At 45.9% G+C, this 20,801-nt stretch overlaps 1 protein-coding gene across 6 annotated transcripts in view; it reads right to left on the bottom strand.

Annotated features, from left to right (window-relative positions):
- EXOC6B (exocyst complex component 6B) overlaps nt 1-20,801 on the bottom strand; it is a 291,383-nt gene that overhangs the window by 56,952 nt on the left and 213,630 nt on the right. For all 6 annotated transcript variants that reach the window (XM_064511671.1, XM_064511672.1, XM_064511674.1 and 3 more), the window contains one exon: nt 17,859-17,932. In XM_064511671.1, coding sequence (XP_064367741.1) covers nt 17,859-17,932 — 74 coding nt within the window. The remainder of the gene's footprint in view (nt 1-17,858; nt 17,933-20,801) is intronic.

The following is a 20,801-nucleotide window of genomic DNA, read 5'->3' as shown; positions in this document are numbered from 1 at the left end:
TAACTGCAACTGGAACTTGAACCCTGCCACCACGACGCCAACTGGGACGCGCCAGTCTCGCCGCCCATCACCCCGCGCCAGGCCCTGCGTCTCGCCGTGCTCCCAGCACCCTCTAGGGGCTGGAAAACTCCAAGCCGCCTCCGCTCGTGACCTGAGCCCAAGGTGTCAAGAACCAAACCCCGTGCAGGGATCACCTTCCCTTTGCTCGCCCGCCTCTCGCTCGTGGATGAAGTCTGCAAATCGCAGGAGCTCGCGGACAAAAGCTGGAAGGAGACTACTTTGGAGAAAGCGATGCACATTATTTCCATACAGCTTGTAACAGCTGGACTTGCTTCCCAGTTTCCAAGGACACAGAAAGGTGTTCAGAGACACAACTCATGCTCAAAACGAGACACAGCTTGTACAGTCAATTAGCCGGTAGCGTCCCTGTGTGATACGGTGCCCGTTTAAAAATAAAGCCAATCAATACAATGCCAGCCAATATCCGAGTCAAGCAAGCACCTCTCAGGCATCGGGAATCCCAGCGGTCTCCCTGCCAGCTCGAGGCTTCCCTCGAAGCGAGGGGTCCTTGGGAGCCTGAGTGCAGCTAAGCAGCAAGCAAAGCATCGCAGCAGAGACATGGACCTGCAAACACCTTACTGAGGAGCAAATGCTGAGAAAATTAAAACAAACCTCCGTAGTTCACCTGGCTACCTCCGCAGTCGCTGGGGCTGTGCAGCCTGCCCAGGTACCAGGTACCCAGGTGGTCCTCAAACACAGAAGTCGTCCGTTCAGACTGTGCAAGCACCAAATACAGTAAAGCAGAAACAAAAGCTTCCCAATAAAGATTGTGTTATCCAGAGCTGGACTTGTTTAAAAAGGGTTTAACACCAAGGCAAGAACATGGAGACAAAGCTTCAGCGACATGAAAAGCAATGTTCTGCACGGGTTGTACGTAGCCGCTGTGCCAGCTGTACCCAAGTACCACCAAGGCGATGACCCAGCTTCCAACATGGAACAGAGAGGCAGAAAGACACAACCTGGACACCATGTGCCAGCCAAAGCAAGGATGCTGAACCCCCCTGCGAAGCCCTGCTGCCCTGCGAGTGACCATAGATGACTAATAGCTCATGCTCAGAAACATACTTTCTGCAAACATCTCCAGATGGTCTGCAAAGGAGGGTGAAAACTCAGATTCCCAAGCAGCAGACGTGCCCTGAAGAGTTTGCACAGTTAGCAGCCAGATCCTACCTCGGAAACTGCTGTGATCTGAATCTGTATCTCCCTGGAGACTGCAGAGAGCAAACCGAGCGTTTATTCCTTCAAGCCATCCCATTGGTGAACAAATTCATTAGAACAAATCAATTTAAAACTCAAACTCAGCTCTGAAAACAGCATTGTCTAAAGCGTCACTTGAACTTAAATCACTTTAGATCAGAAGGTCTCTCCACCCCATATCTGACTGATCTTTACTCCGCAGAGCATGTTAGACAAGGCGGGCCAAGACTTTGGGGCAGAGCGTACATTGGGGCAGCTGCCAGCAATGCAGCAACATTGCAAAGCAGCAGCAGCAATGTTGCAGATTATCGGAGGCTGCATTAACCAAAGCCTATTAATGATCTAGGTCCTCAGTTTTATCAACAAAAAACAGATGCAATAAGGGTTTGAACTACGTAGAATGTGTTGAACTTGTCTTCCGCTCCTCAGCGGACACCTGAGCTTCGGGGACACCCACGGCACACAGCGATGCTCGTTCGCTTGACGTGATCTGCTCTCTCCCTACTGAAAAAAGTGAAGTACTGACAGGGACAGCACATTTTGTTCCTCGCATGTAAAAAAGGTTAGCAGAAAGAGCCTGAAGGAGCTCTTGTGCCAAAGACCTCCGGAAGCACCGTGGCTGCGGGCGTCAGATGCCTCCACCGAGACGAGACCTCTGAGCTCGGTCCGGGGCACGGCTGGGGACGGTTTCGGAGGGGAAGGATGTCTCCCCTTGCAGCGTTAGTGCTGCTGCCTGCCGTGCCCCAGCCTGCTGGGGAAACCTCCAGCTTCCACTGCAGACCCAGTAAATGAACCGCCCTGACTCCACGACGGGGTGCGATGCCAAGTTACGCTGTATTTCACAGCATCTGTATAACTCAGCAATAAAAAGCTTACAGCATCGCACAGACCGTGCTTCTTCCAGCTCTTCAGTCTCCCCTTTTCCTGCCTATAAGCTGATTTCTACTCTACTCCCCCCCCCCCCCCCCCCTTCTTCTGGTCTTGCCTAATGAACTGCTGAATCTATTCGACACCTCCAAGCCATGACAGATGGCTCCACATGTTGCTGCTAATGTGCTGGAAACCACCAATGGATGCAGCTTTCTGCCTGAGCACAGTACACCGCGATCGGAGAGCTTTGCTAAAGTGGTTTACATTTCAATGGGTTTGTGCCTTTTCCCACTCTTTATATCATAAGTGTGATCGGATGAGAGAAAGAATGAAAAAAATATATTATTTCCACAGCCCATTACATCACCTTTTCCTCTTGGAATAGTTTTTAACTTCATGTATATTTTTACATACATGCACATATGTGCTGTACTATCTCTTTACTACAACGGAATATTTTTGTCACAAATAAAGGTTTATTAAAAGATAATTGATAGGAAAAACACACCGCTCTTGAGGAGCTTGCACTGCAGTGTTCCCCTGCCTTTTAAGAGCACCTCTCTCCAGGATGTACGTGCAAAGCTGGGCTCAGATCAGACCTCATGTCTTGCGTAGGCCAGGCCATCTGCCCCCTTAGCAGGCAGGTTTCCAAAAACACGCTGCCCTGTAACACCAGCATTACATTCCTTCTCAGGGGGTGCAGGAAAAACCACCACTGGACGTATACCAGAAATGGAGCACGTGCAAAGCACGGGAGGAAAAGCACAAGTCCATCAAGGACCAGTCACTAACGACGCATCCTTCCTGCAGCCCCGCAGGCGAAAGCTGCAAGCGACTGGAAGGTGCAGGGATCATGAAAGGCCCTAAATTACAGAATCTGCAAGTCTGTGAGCAGCGTGCACTCTTCGAGGCAAGGAACCCACCTCATCTGAGGTGCCAGGTGCTGCTCACACCAAGCTTCCGTCCATTTTAGGGGAGAAGATGAAAGCAGCCTTCTTCTGCAAATTTGGAAATGACACGTACGTACTTATTTTATCATCCTGATTCCACAACCGTATAGAATAACATGCCCAAGAGGCTATAATACAAGTTTGGACCCAAGTCATTTAAAATAATAATGCCTACCTCCATCAAGGCAGAAGAGAAAACTCTGTGAACTCAGTTTGACCTTAAAGAAATCCCTTAACCTAAAAATATAAAAGACAAACTGTTTCCACTGAGAGCTGCTATATAAAACCACCCTCAATAAAAGTGCCGGACTTCTTTCAAACTAACCTCAAACATGAAGCAAATTCCAATGTGCTATTTTCCTCTGGCATCCTGGAATGTAAATCTCAAGGACAGAACTGGCTGTTCAAATTAGCTCCTACTCCTGCAGAAGCAATTGTTTTCAAACACTTTTGAAAAGTAATTCTGCATCGGGTGTGCATTCCAGGAAGACTTCCCACCCCCCTCCATATTTTAAACATTAAGAGAGCCAGAACAATAACAGACTTCAGACACTTCTGTTCCAAGTCGCCACACACACAAAAAAAAGATGCATTTGTTGTTTTTTTTTCCTTTAAGTCGTAATCACAACTTAATACCATGATGCCTATGACCTTTTTGGACTGGAACATGCAGAGGCCAATAACAGGTTTAGATGAGAACAAGTCAATCCCTCTACAGAAAGACTCGGCTTTCATTAGAGGGCTTGTGCTCTGAGTCAGCGTTGGAGGACTATTCCTGGTTACGGGCACACCCGCCACGACTATCTGTTCAGGTTCTCTTAATCTTTGCAACAAAGGATTCACATCTACCGTCGCTGTCATTCCTGATTACCACATCATTTCCACATCAGCCGTAATGACAGCAACCAAATTAAGGTATTACATTCTGGAACATTTAACGTGATTAGATCGGAGGAGTATTTACTCTTCCACTTGGACAGATGTGGCTGCAGCGAACAGGAGGGTGGTAGGATGCCAGGTGATCCTCGGCTTGGTACACACCTATCGCTCCTTCTCTTCCTGTCTGGCTGACACCATCTAAGGCAAAAGCCAGACTTTTATTTCCCCAAAAGTGCGTCTCAGCATATCATGCTACTTCAGTCCATGTTCTAAACACACCAGAGTTTAAACAAAATTAACAGGCACAGGCTTTCACCCATGGAAACCTGTTCTGAATTTCCAAGCATGGGACCTGCCATTCCAGCTCAGAGTCTAGAGCAGGAGACAGAACCAGATATTGCACGTGAAACTACAGAAACGAAACAATCTGCTGCTCCCAAGAGGTCTCATCCAAGAGAGACATGAAACCTCTAACTATGTGCCAGAAAAGAAACTTGTAACCTCTTTGCCTAATCAAACCAAGTCACAGCCCAAACTGGCCAGCCAACAATCATAGCTGAGTGATTAACCAACAAAACAAAACAAAACAAAACAAAAAGCAACCCAAGAATCTAGTCACAGAACTAAATTATCTTAATTAACTCAGAATTTGCTCAAGCAAGATGAAGGTTCGTGATGATGCACAGAAACCAACGGCAGCTATTCCGGCAGATCAGCCGGTAAGCGCAGGTCACATCACGCATCCGGGCCACCCAACATCTGCTATTGCAGAATAAAAAGTTCTGTGTGTCAGATCTGATCCAGAGCTCGTACAATTGTGAATACAGTCTCACAGCTGAATTTTCAAGCTTCAGTCAAAATAACTCAAACATCTCCTAAGGATCTTTTTTCCCATGACAGTGTTGTTTGTCAACCAACTTGAGCAGGTATCAGGAAACAATTACCAACGCTGCCCTGCTAAAAACAGAGTTGGTGCTTCACTGTGCTGCAGTGAGACTTGCCAGCTAGGGGAAAGATCATTTTTTCAGTGGTTTCTTTGTAAGAATATGAAAGGATGATGCAGCTCCCTGAAGCCGACTTTCATGGATCAATCCAAGCAACAGCTCCACAATTAACATGTCTATCCGGTCCAGCTAATGTGCTTGTTTACATTATCCGGCAAACGCCAGATCAAGTGTCATTTCATCACCAGGCTTCTTTCACCTAAGCCAAGACCAAGAGACCACGGCGGTAATTTAAACACTGAAAGCATGCACGGTATCGATCCACGAGACTTGATGCCAGCGAGCTGTTAGGCTAAAATGCATCCCCGAGGGAAGCGCCGTCAGCAGGGACTGATGGAGAGGGCGAATCCAGACGAATGAATGAGAAGGCTGCCGGAGAGATTAATATGCATGAGCACATGACCTGAATAAACATCGCATTTGGAGTGGTTTAAAGCATGCAGCCATATAGCTAAATTTGTTAGGAGCAGGGGATTAGCCAAGAGAGGAATGCGAAAAAACACCGTAAGCTGTCGGTGGGTCTCTAGGCAAATACCTGCCCGGCATACCTAACGAGCCCAGCCGAGGCGGACGCAGTGCTGAGGAATGCGTTAAAGCAGCTCTAAATGAACAGATTACAGCAAAATACAATAAATATTGTCTGAAGATACATTGCCCTCCACTCACCTCCTCCACTTTTGGGATGTAGCTGTTGGCAAGCACAGGAAGGTAGAGCAGCCGGTGGAAACCACCGTGCTCCTCACCTTGCAGGAAGCAGCCGGTCCTTCCTGCTCTTCAGTGCAGGAGAGACAGAGGCTCAGAAACACCATAAAGAAATGGTTTTCTGACAAGAAGGGCACTGTGCAACCCATCCCCATGGCTCCAGGGTTGGAGCTGGCTCAAGTCCCTTCTGCTTGAAGCACAGGCACAGCGAGGGCAGGCCTGGCTGCAGAAGGCTTGGAGATATGTCCTCTGAAAGGCATTAGCATCTTGCCATTAGCAATGCAAAGAGGAGGGGAGAGGACTTTGCAATTCTGCCATTGTTTGACCTTGACTGGAGCCAAGTTAGATGCACATTTTCTCCGTGAACCTGTAAGAGGCAACCCAGAAGGCTACAGCCATTTTCAGAGGAAAGCTCATCTCAGCTGCAACCTGAAGGGCCCTTGGAGGTACCTCTCCCCCTTTCACAGGGGGAAGAGTGAGCCTTGGGTGGCTGATCCTAATGTACAGGGCCTTTTTAGGGGGCTGAATCTACAAAGCCGTGTTCACCCAGCTTCACCTCATCTCTCGAATTACTGCAAGCTAAGTGGGATGCGCTGCGAACTGCAGCACCAACCCATGCTCCCCTGGGAAGCACACACTCCTCTGCGAGCCACTTTCATTTTAACAAAAACCCAGATTTACTGTTCTTTGCACCCATCTGCATTGCTGCTGTAGTCTTGAAAGTTCAAGAGGCCCTTGTTCTACAAGAAACCTGTTCCCACTTCGTCCAGTCTTCAAACCTGCCCTTTAAAGGTTCAGGAGCAAAACCTCTTCTGTCTCAGGTTGGTTTCACCTTCAGCCAGACCCTCAACGAGACCCACAGCAGAGAACTGCCACTCCTCTGCTCTGGTGGTTAGACCAACTCAACCTTCATCAATTAAAGACCATTAATTAGCTTAATGTCTCTCTTCTCCCCGTGCTTATCCTAGCACACAGAGCTTTTAGCACCCAGCTAGTCTAACATATAATCTTAGAAGTTACACACTGTATTTGGGATACACACTAAAAAGAGGCAGTAATAAGGATACTTACTGCAACACTTAGCCAAAAATTGCAGACCAAATACCTAATGCTTGTTAAATCACTGATGCTTTGGTGAAGTGGGTTACGTTTCTGGGATTAAGTGTTCGTTTTGCTAACGGCCAGGAACGCAAAGTCAAGCTGAAAGCGAGGAAGTCAAGCTGGGATATTTCTGGTTTGTTCACTTTCATGCTGGGTGGGAAGAACTGCCTCTGGAGACCACGTCCTCTGCTCCTGGCTCCCTCAGTTTGCATAGCTACATTCAAGGACAAAACCTGAACCTGCACTAGCACGCACACGCAGAACAGGACCGGCTGTGAGCTAGAACAAAACCTGCCTCATCCTCCATTATTTTTACTAGTATCAAAGAGCCATAACCGCAAAGCTCAATTCTGTCACTACAACAGGTTTTGACATGTATCAAATAAACCAGTTGTCAGTCATGCAACAGAGCAATTCAGGTCCGAAATAGAGGTATCCAATGCCCTTTCAGGCACCAAAGTGTAACCAGCAGCTGCTACTCCAGCCAGGCATACGTCTCTGTTGGCCTGTGCCCTATCTACCGGTCTTTCGTGGATGTCTAGGATACCTTTGGGCTTCTAAGGCTGCAGTAGATACCTACACTTAGACACCTCAATCACTCCTCTCCCGTTGCAGAGTAGGACTGCACTGAATCACAAATCGACTGATTTAGAGCAACAGCACAAAACTTCCCACCATCATCAAATCAATCTGCAAACTCCTGCTTTTAATACAACCAACCTATTAAATAACTCATTTATGCACTTAACAGCAATATCTATTGCTTTATGTTTAAAAACAAACACACATGCCCTGGAACTAACAGGACCGATAGGAACACAAATTATTTGTATCACAGTGGAGGGGAAACTAATAGAAAAGTTGAAATAAATCATACTGCAATGTTTCTTGCTGTACAGTGCCACCTTGCTGTCAATTCATCAATAAAAATGACAACCCTGAAGGACGGATGCTTTTGTAAAAGATGAGCAGTACCTTTAGCCTCAGGTAACCGAGCTTCCTGAAGGACTCATTGGCTGAAATAGAGCATTAAAGCTTAAAACACAACCCCGAGATCCTAACTCTGCCTTTATTTGGAGGACACCTTCTCCACGTTGCTACTTTCTTCCAAAGCTCCAGTACCGTTGTCACTCCTGCACCTTCTCGCCGCTGTGTTGTCTTAAGTACGCAGAGGTCAAGTTCCCTCTCCCCTGTTTTATCTTGCGTAGGGCCCTTCCACTTCTGAATTACCTGCCTTTCCCCACCAACCTTATCTCATTTATTAACCTCTTAATCCATGGGTCCGGCACTACATAAATGCTAGTCAATATGTGCACTCTTTAAATCAAATGAAAAAATCAATTGGAGAGTCTGACAGCAGACTGCTCCAGGACCAGTCGTCTAAGAGGCAATTAATACCTCATTCCCGAAGGATACGGGGTACCCGAGGCTTCTCAAACAACTGCCTGGCAATTAAAGTCACCTTGATGGATAAAAGCAGCAGCGGTCTTGCCTGGTATACTTTTCACAGATGTTCATCACGCCACTGGTGGGTTTGGGGTTTGTGTGTGTTATTTCACAGAGTTGATTGTTTGACGGCCAAAGTGTCCCCAAAGGCTTTCCAAGGGCTACCGCTTCCTCGCTGGGGAACGACAACTGAGCAATCCAGCCGCACTTGAGAGATCCCGAGGAAAGGAGCCGCACGTTTGCAGAGGGATACTGTTCCCCCACGGCTTCAAAGACAAAACTGCTCTGCAAAACTGGCTCTGCCACCCACCGAGGCCCAGCTGATCCGTTCCAGGGAGACGGAGCAGCTGAGTCGAGCTGCCCGTTCTTCGCTTTCACAAAGCAAAAGGAGCGCTCTTAAAAAAATAAAATTAAAAAAAGAGGTGCTCCACAAGGTGAAGCTAGGATGTCATGAAAGGCAGCTCAATAAAGGCTTCTTTATGGATGGCATTTCCATTCAAGCAGCAGCGCTTTTCCTTGCCAGCTCAAGAGTGACAGCTTCGGAGCACGCACAGCTCGCGGGAGCGTCTTGGGTTTCACAGGCGGGGAGCCGGAGGTGGAGGGCAGGCACCTCTGGCCCTCTCCGTTCCCCGTCAATCCTGCCTCAATCAGCGGGTTAAAGGTGAAAGTGGGCCTTATAACTCAAGCGGTGTCCGTTTCCCTGGTCAGATGACGGTCTCACAGTCTCCTGCAATTAGAGGGCACGGCGGGGAGGAGATCTTTGTTGCTACCAACAGGCTTGCTAAGAGCATCCAGCTCCCGCTGTGTACGGCAGATGCTTAAAGTAACAGCAACCTGCTCCAGGGTGGAAGAATCCAAAGCACCTCCAAACACAAGGCAGCAAGAGTTGAGGGGCCCCAGGATCTACCAGTCTTAGAGGGAAGAACGCAAACTAAAATGTGTTGCCAGTTTAGATGCACTGTCCCCTTCTGCTGAGATTCCTCATGGAAGCAGAGTCCCGTCTGGCTGTACTGCTTGTTCTACTGTAAAACATGTATGATGACAAGATAAAGGAATAACAAGCAATCACACAGTGTTTTACTGAACCATTTTCAGCTCAGTATCCAGCCTTGGAAAGGAAGCACAAGTTCACTACTAAGTTCAAGCCTGCTCAGCAGATCTGTGCAGCAACATGGGATGTGCGTGGACAAAACCCAACCACCTGGACCTGGGGTTGACCACAGCGTGGAAAGCCCAGTCATTCCTCAAGAAACCACAAGAGTCAGCTTACAGCACCACTTAAGTCGAGAACAACAGGTATGTCCTACCCCACCATTTACCGATTTCAATAGGAGTTGGACATCTAAGCAATTCAGATATACTTTTTACAGGACTACTTGAGGAATTTAACACACAACTGCTAGGTAGCAAAGTCCATTCCTTTTTATCAAATTCCTCAACAGCTCCTTTGATTTCTTTTGTCTATAGAGAAAATCTCTGAATGAGAGAGGATCTGACTGTTTTTTGTTTGTTTTTATTGTTTCAGGCTGTAAAGTCTCAACAGACTCCACGATTTCCATTGCTATGCCCTAACGAAAGAAATCCAGGCAGAGCTTTCCGCCTAAGAGAAGTGCTAACAGAGGATGTTTGCACTCTTGATTTTTCTTTTTTGTTTGAAGGCTCTGGGGAGCATCCAGGCTCTTTAATTCCTCAGCATGCCAATACATCCTTCCTGGATAAAGAGTGATGGATCCTGACCGAGTCCAAGCAGCCGACTGCACTAGGGATCTGTGTGATTTTAATATAATTGAACTACAAAGGGCTATGTTTAAAGTAACACTAAGACTAGCTTAAACCCACCAAAGCAAGAAAATTCAAAGTTAAGGCTCTAAATCCACTCTGAACTTATGCCTTTGTGTGTCTTTCTCTCTTCCCATTCTCTTTTTGCAGAGCACACTGAGCAGCAGCCAGGATTTTCAGCACAAACTTCGAACCATCCTTCCATTGTGAATCAGACATTTAACACTGATTTAAAAATAAATTACTTAATGTGTCCTTTTCAAATAATGTTGGTTTTTAGGTGCTAAAAAATCCATGCTCTGAGCCTAACAAGCAAGGAAAACATTGGTTTGGCCAAGATGCTGGAATGTCCTTACTGGTCCTCTTAACACGGGCTTAGCCATGCCCAGGGGAGTCCTGCGTGGCTCCTTGAGCAATGCTTGCCTGATAACTCCTGTCTGAGCACATCACCACGGGCCTTCATATAAAAATGTGCCAGAGTGGGGAAAAGGTGCCGGTATCTGTTGTCTGTGAAGGGTCTCCAGCACGGAGTACCTTTCCCTATGACAAACCTGGGCAGGTTGAGCACCACCAGGACTGCACACAGTCTACGAGGGTGCTTTCGCACACTGGACTCCAGACAGAGGTTTAGGAGGTACCAACACAGCTTACAAACTACCTCGCTTCTTTTTAGATGTGTCACAATTGCTCTGAGAAGCAGAGCTTTTAATCAGGGTCCAAAAGAAACAGAACCTTGTTTTCCTACAACATGACCAGTAGAGGTTAAAATAGATGGTGCTAGCAGCAAGGCAGAAAGATCAGATGATATGAAGACCATGAATCAGGTAAAAAATGGCCCATTATTAAGCATTTGGTTCTTTTTTTAATCATCCCCTCCATCTTATCTTTGTACTTTTTCACCTCTTCCAAGTTTCCTAGGACAAGGGAGAGTTGGGGTGGGGAACAGATGGAAGGAGGCACCTGAACCCTTGACCAACAGAAATGCAAAGGGCATTCGGAGCACACGAGGTGACAAAGAAATAGGTCCCATGTGCTCATGTAAATGGGAGTAGCGGGAATTCAGGCGCTGAAGCTATGGGTCAGGGCTCCTGGGCACCATGGGACCTGGTGATTCAGTTTGCTCACAGGTGAAACAGGTACTATGCTCTCTACCATAGCAGGTTTCTTTCTCCTCTAGAGTTTCCAGAGAAGCGGAATGGAAGGGTATGGCCAGCTCCACCTTCCAAAGAGGTAGGTGATTCATACAGTATGAATACATGAAATTCATAAAGTTTATACAGGCCTCAAGAACTCTCTGACTTTACATTAACTATTACTTTCCACCAAGTGATTAGAGCAAATATTTTCAAAGGCAACTATTAGTTTTAAAACACAGGTTTAGAAAACTCGCCCAGGCATTTCTTGGGGGAGAAGGTTAATGGACTAGTATTTTTTTGGTGATGAAGGTATTGTATTATCCCATGCAGATAACTTCCGAGAGGAAACTCAGCATGATACTGGAGAGGCTCAGAGAGCACTGAGGTCCAACATAAATTAATAACAGACTACAGCTTTTAAATTGCTTTCCCCAGGCAATTTGGCATTTAGAGAAACTAGCATAATCTGGGCCTACATAGGTAGAGAGGTGTGACAGAGGATGAAGGCAATAACATCTCCACTTCTGAAAAGTTGATGTGGCTATGACTTCTGGATGCCTAGAAAAGCATTTATCACATTCGGGAGTCCTGGGGGAAAAAAAGGAAAATATTTGGCAATAATGCGTTCTGCTGTAAGTCAGACTCATTTGGCCTACTTCTTCTGGTCTCCATCATCTGTTTAGACTTCAAGTTCTTCATGTTTCCACAAGACCCAGCAAAATGGGCAGTTATTAGTTGGCCTGGAGGCACCACCGCAGTGAACACAATTAATAATGGCTGATGCATTATCCAAAAGATACCAATCGGTGGAAGGAACTCGGAGAGGAGCAGCAAAAGTAATTAACAGCCTGGAGACAGGATCTTAACAGCAAATACTTATATTTAAGGTAATGATAAAACTAGTTGAAACCCATCATTGCAGGGTAATTAAGAATTAAGGTTGCAACTGGACCATATGTCTTCACACCTCTTATTTCCTTACCGAGCAAGAACAAGATGACATTTACAATGAAAGATTAATAGAGTTCAACATTTCATTTGGCACCACATGGGATACAATGCCAGGCAGGTCACATGTGGGATGGTTCTCAAGAGCTACCCCAAGAGCTTCTGATAGCTGACCTAAAGATGAGAATAGGGAGCTCAAGTCCACACAAGTAATGATTAACTAATTAAAAGTAAGCACTAATAAAGGACAGAATACAGGGTAAAAACAGGAGTAGAGGGATGCAGTTAAGAAGAAAGAAGAGAATATAAGTGAGATGTAAAAGGTAAATATTCTCTTCCTCCCTAAGGGATGGTAAAAGTCTCCTTGCAAAGGGCACTGACAATTAAAGAGAACTAAAAACCCAACAGCACAAGAGTGCTTCTCAAGAAAACCAGCGCACAGATCCCCCAAGAAGCAGCCTTTGCCCAGACCAGCGCAATGGATGCTCCTGAGAATCAGTCAAGCTGCTACGATCAAGACGTGTGAGGCAGTGGGCCAGGCAGATGGCAGTCTGCAGAGCAATTTGGAGATGGAAAAAAGTAATTGTCAAGGAAGTAGATTAGATGCAATCGGTGAGTCACCTTTTCATCTCTGCCTTACTGCATTCAATGATTAAAGCCACAGCTGCTCTGTCTGCAGCTCCTCTTATGACAGCAACCTGTGCTTCAAAGACGCAAGCAAGTACATGTGAAGTGAAGACGTCTCACAGAGATGTTTAGCTTAACTGACTCTCCCTCTAATACAATTTTCAACTTCTCTTGCGTATACCAGCAAAACAAGCAGGGGAAAAAAAGGCCAAACCAATTTTACATTTAACAAGCCTCTCCACACCACCGCATACTCGTGGGACTGGCAGTGCCTCTTGCAGCAGGCCCAGGACTGAACCCACATACGGACTGGCTCTAAAGCTCATCCAATGTCTTGTTTTTGCACTGCTCCTCAGGTATCTCATTGGGTTTTTACAAGGCAGGGAAACCACTTTTAACTGTAAAATATAAAAATAAGTAAAAGAACCAGGTCTCCGTGCCTGCTGGCAATAAACCTATGAACGGGCACGCTGTCCCAGACGCTGTCTCCAAGCTCTTCAAGGGACTATCTCCCTGCCAACAAAATGCCTCAAGTAACAAAGTAGAGGTGGGCAGAACTTCGCAGTGCCATCTCAAGGCACCGACCCACAGGGCCATGGCTGCTAAGCCCGGATTTGCAAGGGCTTTCCCTCAGCCAGCATGCCTGGCTTGGATACTGAAGCACCTGTCCGGTACCTCTCTCCAGCAGCAGTAGGAGAGAGGTCACCACCTCGCATGGCACAGGCTTGTCTTGCATCAGTCAAAGCCTCCAGTGCCTTTAAGGCAGCCAACCACCAAGAGACACCAACTACACATGGGGTTTTCAAAACTCCATTTCACTACTGGTCATCTTGTGCTTTGACTAAAGCTGAGCTGGATCTCTGCAAAACCCAGCATTACTGTCTCTCTCAACATAACCTCACACTTCCCCACTGCCGTATCCTTCCACTGACCAGACATTTCTAAAAAAAACAGTGTGGAAGCATTAAAGGCAGATTTCCCATGGACCTCTTGCAAGGCTGAGCTGCCCGGTGGATTCCCTGATGTCTGAGGCATGAGTTCACACCACAGCTTTTCTCTGTCACCTTGGCCAAAAGTCGTAGGACTGTTATACCGCTGAAGCCCGCTACCCCCCAGTCAAATATGGCTGAAAAAGGCCAGAAGATTCAGAAGTTATTGGGGGAAATCAAAAGATGGACACAAAGACAGAACGGCTGCACATTTCATAGGGCTAAAAGTTCCTGCCTAACTTCTTATGCCGTGCCTTCTAAACGAAAAAAAAAACCCTCCCACGACTACGCAAACAATGCAGGGAAGATAGGAAATTTGTTTGCGGGGAAGAAGAATGGGGCACAGAGCAGGAGCGGAAGGGAACCACGTTCTTGAGGGGAACATTCCTTTATTAAGCATCCCTATCAAAGGTAATCGGGAAAAATTAATGCATCGGAGGGAGACCTCTCATTACCCAGCTGGCTGGCATCCAACACAAACCCACAGTAACCACATCTGGCTTTTGAACACAGTAAAAAGAACATAGAAAATGTCTGCTATTTGACAAGTGGCAAGCAGAGCAGCTGCTACAAACCCAGAGACAGTGTTTGCCTCTCTTGTCTCACTGACGGGGTTTGAAGAGGTGGCATTCAAATTCAGAAGCACCATCCAGTTACTGCCATCTATTACGTAAAACAGGAAAAGGATGGATTTGGAGTGGTGGAGCCTCACTGCGCTCACCCCTCGCATATCTGCATGCCTACAGCAAGATGGGCTCCAGGTCAAGTTTCTCTAAATCTAGCCTGATGCTGAAGTTTGCGTTTCCAGTGGAAATTCGACACACAGGATTTACAATCCGCTGGACAGACGCAGAGGCCTGGAGTAAGGAACGCTCTCAAAGCCGGCTAAGACGTTCGCTCGCTAGAGCCCAGAGTGAAATTCTTCGAGTGCTGGAGACAGATTTTCCTTGGCGACCGGCCACGATTGTCGATCTGGCTTCTAGGAGAGATCAGAATGGCTGCGGATTGCAGCGAGTTCAGAGACAAATATAAAACCTTCTTCTGCAACCAACTTTCTTACAATAAACCCATGAAAATGAAAAGCTAAAACATTTCCAGCTGGCTGGAAGCTGTGAAGTGCACAGCAAACTTGCTGCATCTGCTGACTCGGGGCTGATGTGAAGTCCCCTGAAACTCTTCAGGGGTCTTTGGACATCCAAGCGCCTAAGTTGCTTTTGCAAGATGCAGAAGGCTAAATTATTTAGGCGCCTTCCATATTTCAGCAAGGTTATTTATGGAACCAAATTTATATCAGATTTCTAACATATAGCAAAGAGTGAATAAGAGCAAAGTTTAACCTCTAAGGGGAAAAGTAACTGCTGCTTCCTTATAAAGCCTTAAATATTTGAGTTACACTGCTAGATCATTCTTATAAAAAGACTCTCACAAAAAGATTTGAGATATGACTTGGGTGACTTTATCACTTCATTAAAAGCACTCGATTTAGAATTGTCCCAGGATGCGAAGGGAAGTTGCGTTTTAAATTACTGTCTGCTCTGGAATAGTTTCAGTGGCTACTATGGATTTTCCTTGTAAATCTGAAGCTCTGAAATCAGTCTACAAAACAACAGAATAGCAATTTGGGTTCTCTGGGCTTGACTCTCTTCTTCTTGACCATATAGTAATGAATTTGCTCCCAGTTTTGCCGAGCACAACGGGAAAATGAGGCTCTCTTTGTACAGAGGGACCTTACATTTGAGTCCAGGGTACTGAACAAGGAGAAATTCTGTTGCACCTAGACAATAGTATTTTAACAGGTTTTATTCTTCGTTATAGGGATCAATATTTGAGACAGAAAACCATTACCCAATCACTAAATTCCTCCACCATTTTACATTTTATTGTACTAGAAATAATTTCAGTCATTTCCTTAAAGCAACTTAATCTCACATTACTTTGACAATTTTAGCTACAGCTGTAAGAGCTCAAAGTTACTATTACTGAAATATATTGTCACATTCAGTGATTTAAAAGAGCCAGGGAAGAGGAAGAATGCAATGTCCAAAAAGAAGAAACTAAAAACAAAACAAGGGATGACCTTTCTGTGCTGTACCTTCATCCATCCACCCATCCATCAAGCTCCCCACTGCTCCCAGGCCTGAGAGCTGCAGGCGCAGCCCTACAAGAAACGCCACGCTGGTTGAAGGGTCGTGCGACACGGAGTTTGGCTACACAAGACACATCCCAGGATTAGCGAATCGACAACATCAAAGGAGACTAGTAACTGCCTCGTCTTTGCGTGTTATTGCTAATCTCAATAAACCGGTGATGGGTGGCCTCCACTCTACTTGGGACAATCGGATGATGTCCACCATCTGCACGATACTCTGTCTGCGTCCACACAGCATCACTATTATCCAGGAGAACATCTAGGACTGCCTGCTTTCAACTGAAACTCAACAGGACTGAGCTTCACCCCTTTCTCCTTACACCATTCAGAAAAGTTATCTTTAAAAGCCATAAAAAGTTGGGACTACCTTCAAAAACAAAGACGAAAATGCTCTGTACAAAGAAGAATATTTGACAGAAGAGGAAGAATTGCAGACGGCTACTGTTTAGCTTTCTCCTTACCCAAGCTGAATTCATTTGGCTGTGTTTTGCACTTATGAACCGTACAAACATTTCGCATATCCCAGCCTGCTGCTAATGCACTGGCTCAGAGCAGCTGAACCTCACAGAGCATTTTTAAGGCATTTCATTCTTCAAAAAGCCACAGCTTTCCTCTTCAAAATCCCTGCATTCATGTCTTCGTGCTTGGAAAAAGACCAAACCCTCCACATTTCCTTATGCCCAGGAGGTTGGGAGCGCATTGCGTATTGCAGTCAATAAAGTGCCAAGAAGCTAATGAAGATAAAAGTGTCAACACATAGCAATGATAACACACACCTTTCCCGTGTAGCTATTCTGACCATTTTTTGAACAGATCTGGCAGTTAATCACACACCCAAGTATGAAACGTGAACGTGCAGCATCTCGATGTTATTAACAACCTTACTGCTGCTTTGCAGAAGTGTCATCGGATGACAGATTGCACTGCACATCAATTGGATTCAGAGACGTTCTCAAACCATCACGGGTTAAAAGTGGCTCCAGCATGAATCAGAGTCACAGTGGTAAGGAGATCATCGATACAAGGGATTATGCAGATTTAAGAAATACTCTCGGCACCCGAAAGTTTTCAGAATGCAAACTACGTCAACCCTGAAAACAAGAGGCACTGCATCATGATGGCAGGAGGGACAAAGCCAGGGGGGTTTAACAGACAAAAAAAGATTGTTTTAATAGGAGAGAAGCATCAGTCATTGAGTCTTACTTCATTCAGACTTTCTATCCAACCCATCCATCTTCGGTGCCAAGAGATGACAGGACCACCTCACTTTTCCCCCCCAGCCTAGTATATCAATAATGCCCATTTCTACCCCTAACAAATGACTCACTAGAATGGCGCTTTTCCCTAAATTGGCTTGCCAAGCCCTACAAATGCCTCAGTACCTGCCATGGTCAACTGGGCTATAATGGGGCCCCTTGAGAGGTGGGCACCGATGGGTGGAGCCTTTCCCAATCATCTTCCTAAACAGCCACTTTGTCCTTCATGGCTGGGGACCATCTGCGGAAGAGGGGACGGTGGAGGGGGGAGGAGAGTGGGAGACAGACAGGGCCCCCAGCCCCCCCGCACAACCCCGAATGCAAATTCCTTCGCCCTCGCAAAACGCTTCTCCGGGCTTTATCTGCAAACAAAAGTGGCCCGGGCGGGCGGGCTCTGCATCAGTGCTCCCTCTGTTAGCAACACCTGCTTGGCGTCAGCTGGGAGGGCTTCGGAGGTGTCTTTTTGCCCCGTCTGCAGAAGCCAACCCCAGCACAATGGCCCCATCGCCTAGGGTCACGCGCGGCTTTCTTTCGCTCCCCCGTGCCACCAGCCCTTTTCACCTCCACCATCTCGAGGACCCCAGAGAGCTAGAGGAGGAGGTGGCTTCGAGCGCCCGGAGGAGGGGGAGCGCGTTGGGGGGGAAATATAGGTCTCTGGCGTAAACCGCCAACGCCGTTTCCCCTCCTCTCCCTTCCCTTAAGACCTGATGGTCTTCAGTCACACATCTTAAAAGAAAAACAAAAAACAAAAACACAAAGACTTACTTGTCTCAAGTCGATGAAGGCCAACTGCAGCGTGTCCCCTTGGAACCCAGGCACTGGGCCGGATCTGGCAAACTCTGTGGGAAAGAAAAGAGGATAAAAAGCGCCTTTAACTAACCATGGACAGGGAGATTGGCAGACGGATGACAGGGAAGACAAGAGAGGCTGGGGGAGAGGAGGACCGCACTTCTAAGGAGTCATGTCTCCCTCCCTTCAGCTTCTTTGTTCGCCCTTCAAAATTCGTGTCATCAAAACACCATTAATTCCACCGTCCTGACAGCAAGGAAACTGTACTAATTCGACCTGAAATTTATTCCCATGAGCCGTACTGGGCTTCAGAGTATTTGTTTTGTGAATGGACAAACAACTTGCAGAGAAGAAAGGGGGGGATGGGGGTGGAAAAGTTTTTCCTCTCAACACAATAAAATCTTCAGCTGTGAAACTCTTTTCAGTTCCGAAAGCTATTTATATTTTAGGGCGCTGAAGGAATTTTCTAATTTCACGCCTGTCACCAGGCTCCATAAGCATTCATCAAAAAAATATGCCCAGCCGCATCATTAATTATGTGGCAGTAGATTATTTGCATTATCTGGTACGGCGCATTATTGCCAATATACGGCCACCCCAATGGGAAGAATCGCCTCCATTATGCGGCATATTTATTTATTTTGGATGAAGACATCTGACAACTGAATAACGTTGGCTTCTAAAGCGAAGAGAATATTTTCAAGGCCACATTTACCTCCTTCTAGTGTAATCTGGCCGCATTAAGTCATTTATTTTTCTTCTAATTTATTATTTAAACCAAGTCTAAAACCACTAAGGGGGACTATTACAAATCCATCTTAGAAGACGTTAGCTATTCCACGTCATTTCACAGCTTTTACTTGGTAACGTTCACAAAGCCAATGACTGCGTGTATTCAGGTGTGTGTTTTGAAGATATGTCTGAGGTTGGTTTTGCCCAACATCACTACATTTTTGCCCTTTTTAGCAAAAGAAATAACAGCTTTATCTCTGCCCTCAGTGCAACGTCTCATGACCAAGCAGACCTAGTTTGTGAAGCTACCAAAGTTGCAGGCAACGCAACATCATAACTCAAGAGGCGTTTTCCAAGTTTGGCGGAAGTTCACTGCTTCTACAGACCCAGAGCAAGCTGCACTCTAGAACGGAGAGTTTCCATGAGACACAACTTAGCGTAACGGTAGAAAGGAAGAAGCGAGGGGAAAATATACACCAAGGTACACATTTTTAAGTTAAAGAACCACAGGGTCCTTAATGCCCAACTATTCTGGTATTTTCCATACAGGAACCCTCAAACCAGCTCCTTCAGGTCCACAACGCTCAGGAAGAAGGAAGGCTCTGCAACAAGAAAGGAGGATTTTGCCTTCTGTCTCCATGACTGCGCAAAAGTACTAAGAGACAAAGCCTGTCCTTTCCTTAAACCCTAAGTAGAGTCACCTCACACCAGATGGCCCTCTCCTTGAATGCTTCTCCTTCCAACAGTTATCTCATTTTCAAACAAATGCCAAGAACGAAGGAAAAAAGTCATTGAAAAGCCCCATTTTTAAAGATGCCTTGTAGTAGCCCAGTCATATGAGCAGTCCCCATGGCTCTTCTGAGAACAGACCAACGAATGGGACAGACAGGGTTCAGCCCGGTTCCTCAACTGCCTTCTTTCTGGGAGTCAGAGAGAGATTATTTGTTGGCTTTCTTGCTCCAACTTTCATTAAAATCTTGGGATGGAGAACATCCTTCAATACAGACACAGGTACCTCCAGGGACGCAGTGGCCAGTTTTCAGACGTCCCCAGCTTTACTAAATAATTTCAGATGCCAGAAGAGCTCTAAGATTGAAACGATCACTCATCTTTGCACTGATCACTCGAGTGATTCTGCTGCAGGACAATGAGACAAGAGAGCGTTTCTCTTTGCAAAGCTAAAGCAAGCCAATTTTGTTACAAAATCTAGACATACTGATTAACAAACGCGGCTTTAAAACCATTATTTTTATCCAATCCTACTACCAGAAACAGATAACAAAAAATAAAAAGAAAATGTATGCACATGAGTGTTAACATCTAGACTTTGAAAAGGAAAAAGCCCTTGACAGAGCCTCAACATGAGCCTGAAAGCCAGGTGAAACCATCCACAGTTGTATGTACGGACTTATTGTTCCTTTTGTCCAAAATGCAATTGGACAGAGAAAGGAGCCGCTCAGCTTCCAGCCAGTTTCACAGACCAGTGCTGCAAAGTTTAGGCTGCAAATAGTCCACAGTGATTTACATTTAAGCTCAAAGCTGTTTTAATTAATTCTAACTATACAGTCATTTTAATGTGTTTGCTATAAAACTTGATTGTAATTTGCTGAACCAGAACACACACACATAAGGGAGGACTAACACACAAGCTTTCCGACTCCGATCTGCAAGGGATAAATCATCTTTATGCATTTGTTATATGCCCTCCATCTCATCCGGAAAAATTATCCCAAAAGTCACATCAATCCTAAAACACCCCCACCTTGAAAAAGCACGTACCTGAGAAGCTAAAAAAAACCCCTTTTAGATGTGAGAAATAGCTGTCTAGCTTCCGCTCGTGAGATGAAACCACCAAGGGCTGGTTGATGCCACAGACTTCAGCGGGTTGAGGTCCGTAACAGAGGACTGCCTGACCGCGATGTCCCATGCTCCACGGATGGGGCCACGTCATGCTACTAATTACATTTCAAACAACATTGAAAAACAAAAACCCTAAAAGGATTCCATCAAAAAGGATTCTCTATTTTAGATTTAAGGGCTTAGCAGCTGCTAGAAACCCCTATAGAAGCACACGTGGAGTCGTGAAATTTAAGATTTTCCCAAAGACATGAATTTCAAATACTCACTGAATGGATCTTGAATGTTTTCACAAGACTTGTGAATACATCGCTATTGTCATCGGTCATC

Source organism: Dromaius novaehollandiae, chromosome 4 (assembly GCF_036370855.1).
Source record: "Dromaius novaehollandiae isolate bDroNov1 chromosome 4, bDroNov1.hap1, whole genome shotgun sequence".
Taxonomy (NCBI): domain Eukaryota; kingdom Metazoa; phylum Chordata; class Aves; order Casuariiformes; family Dromaiidae; genus Dromaius; species Dromaius novaehollandiae.
Note: the sequence above shows the minus strand (reverse complement) of the source record. Positions and strands in the feature narration are given on the sequence as shown.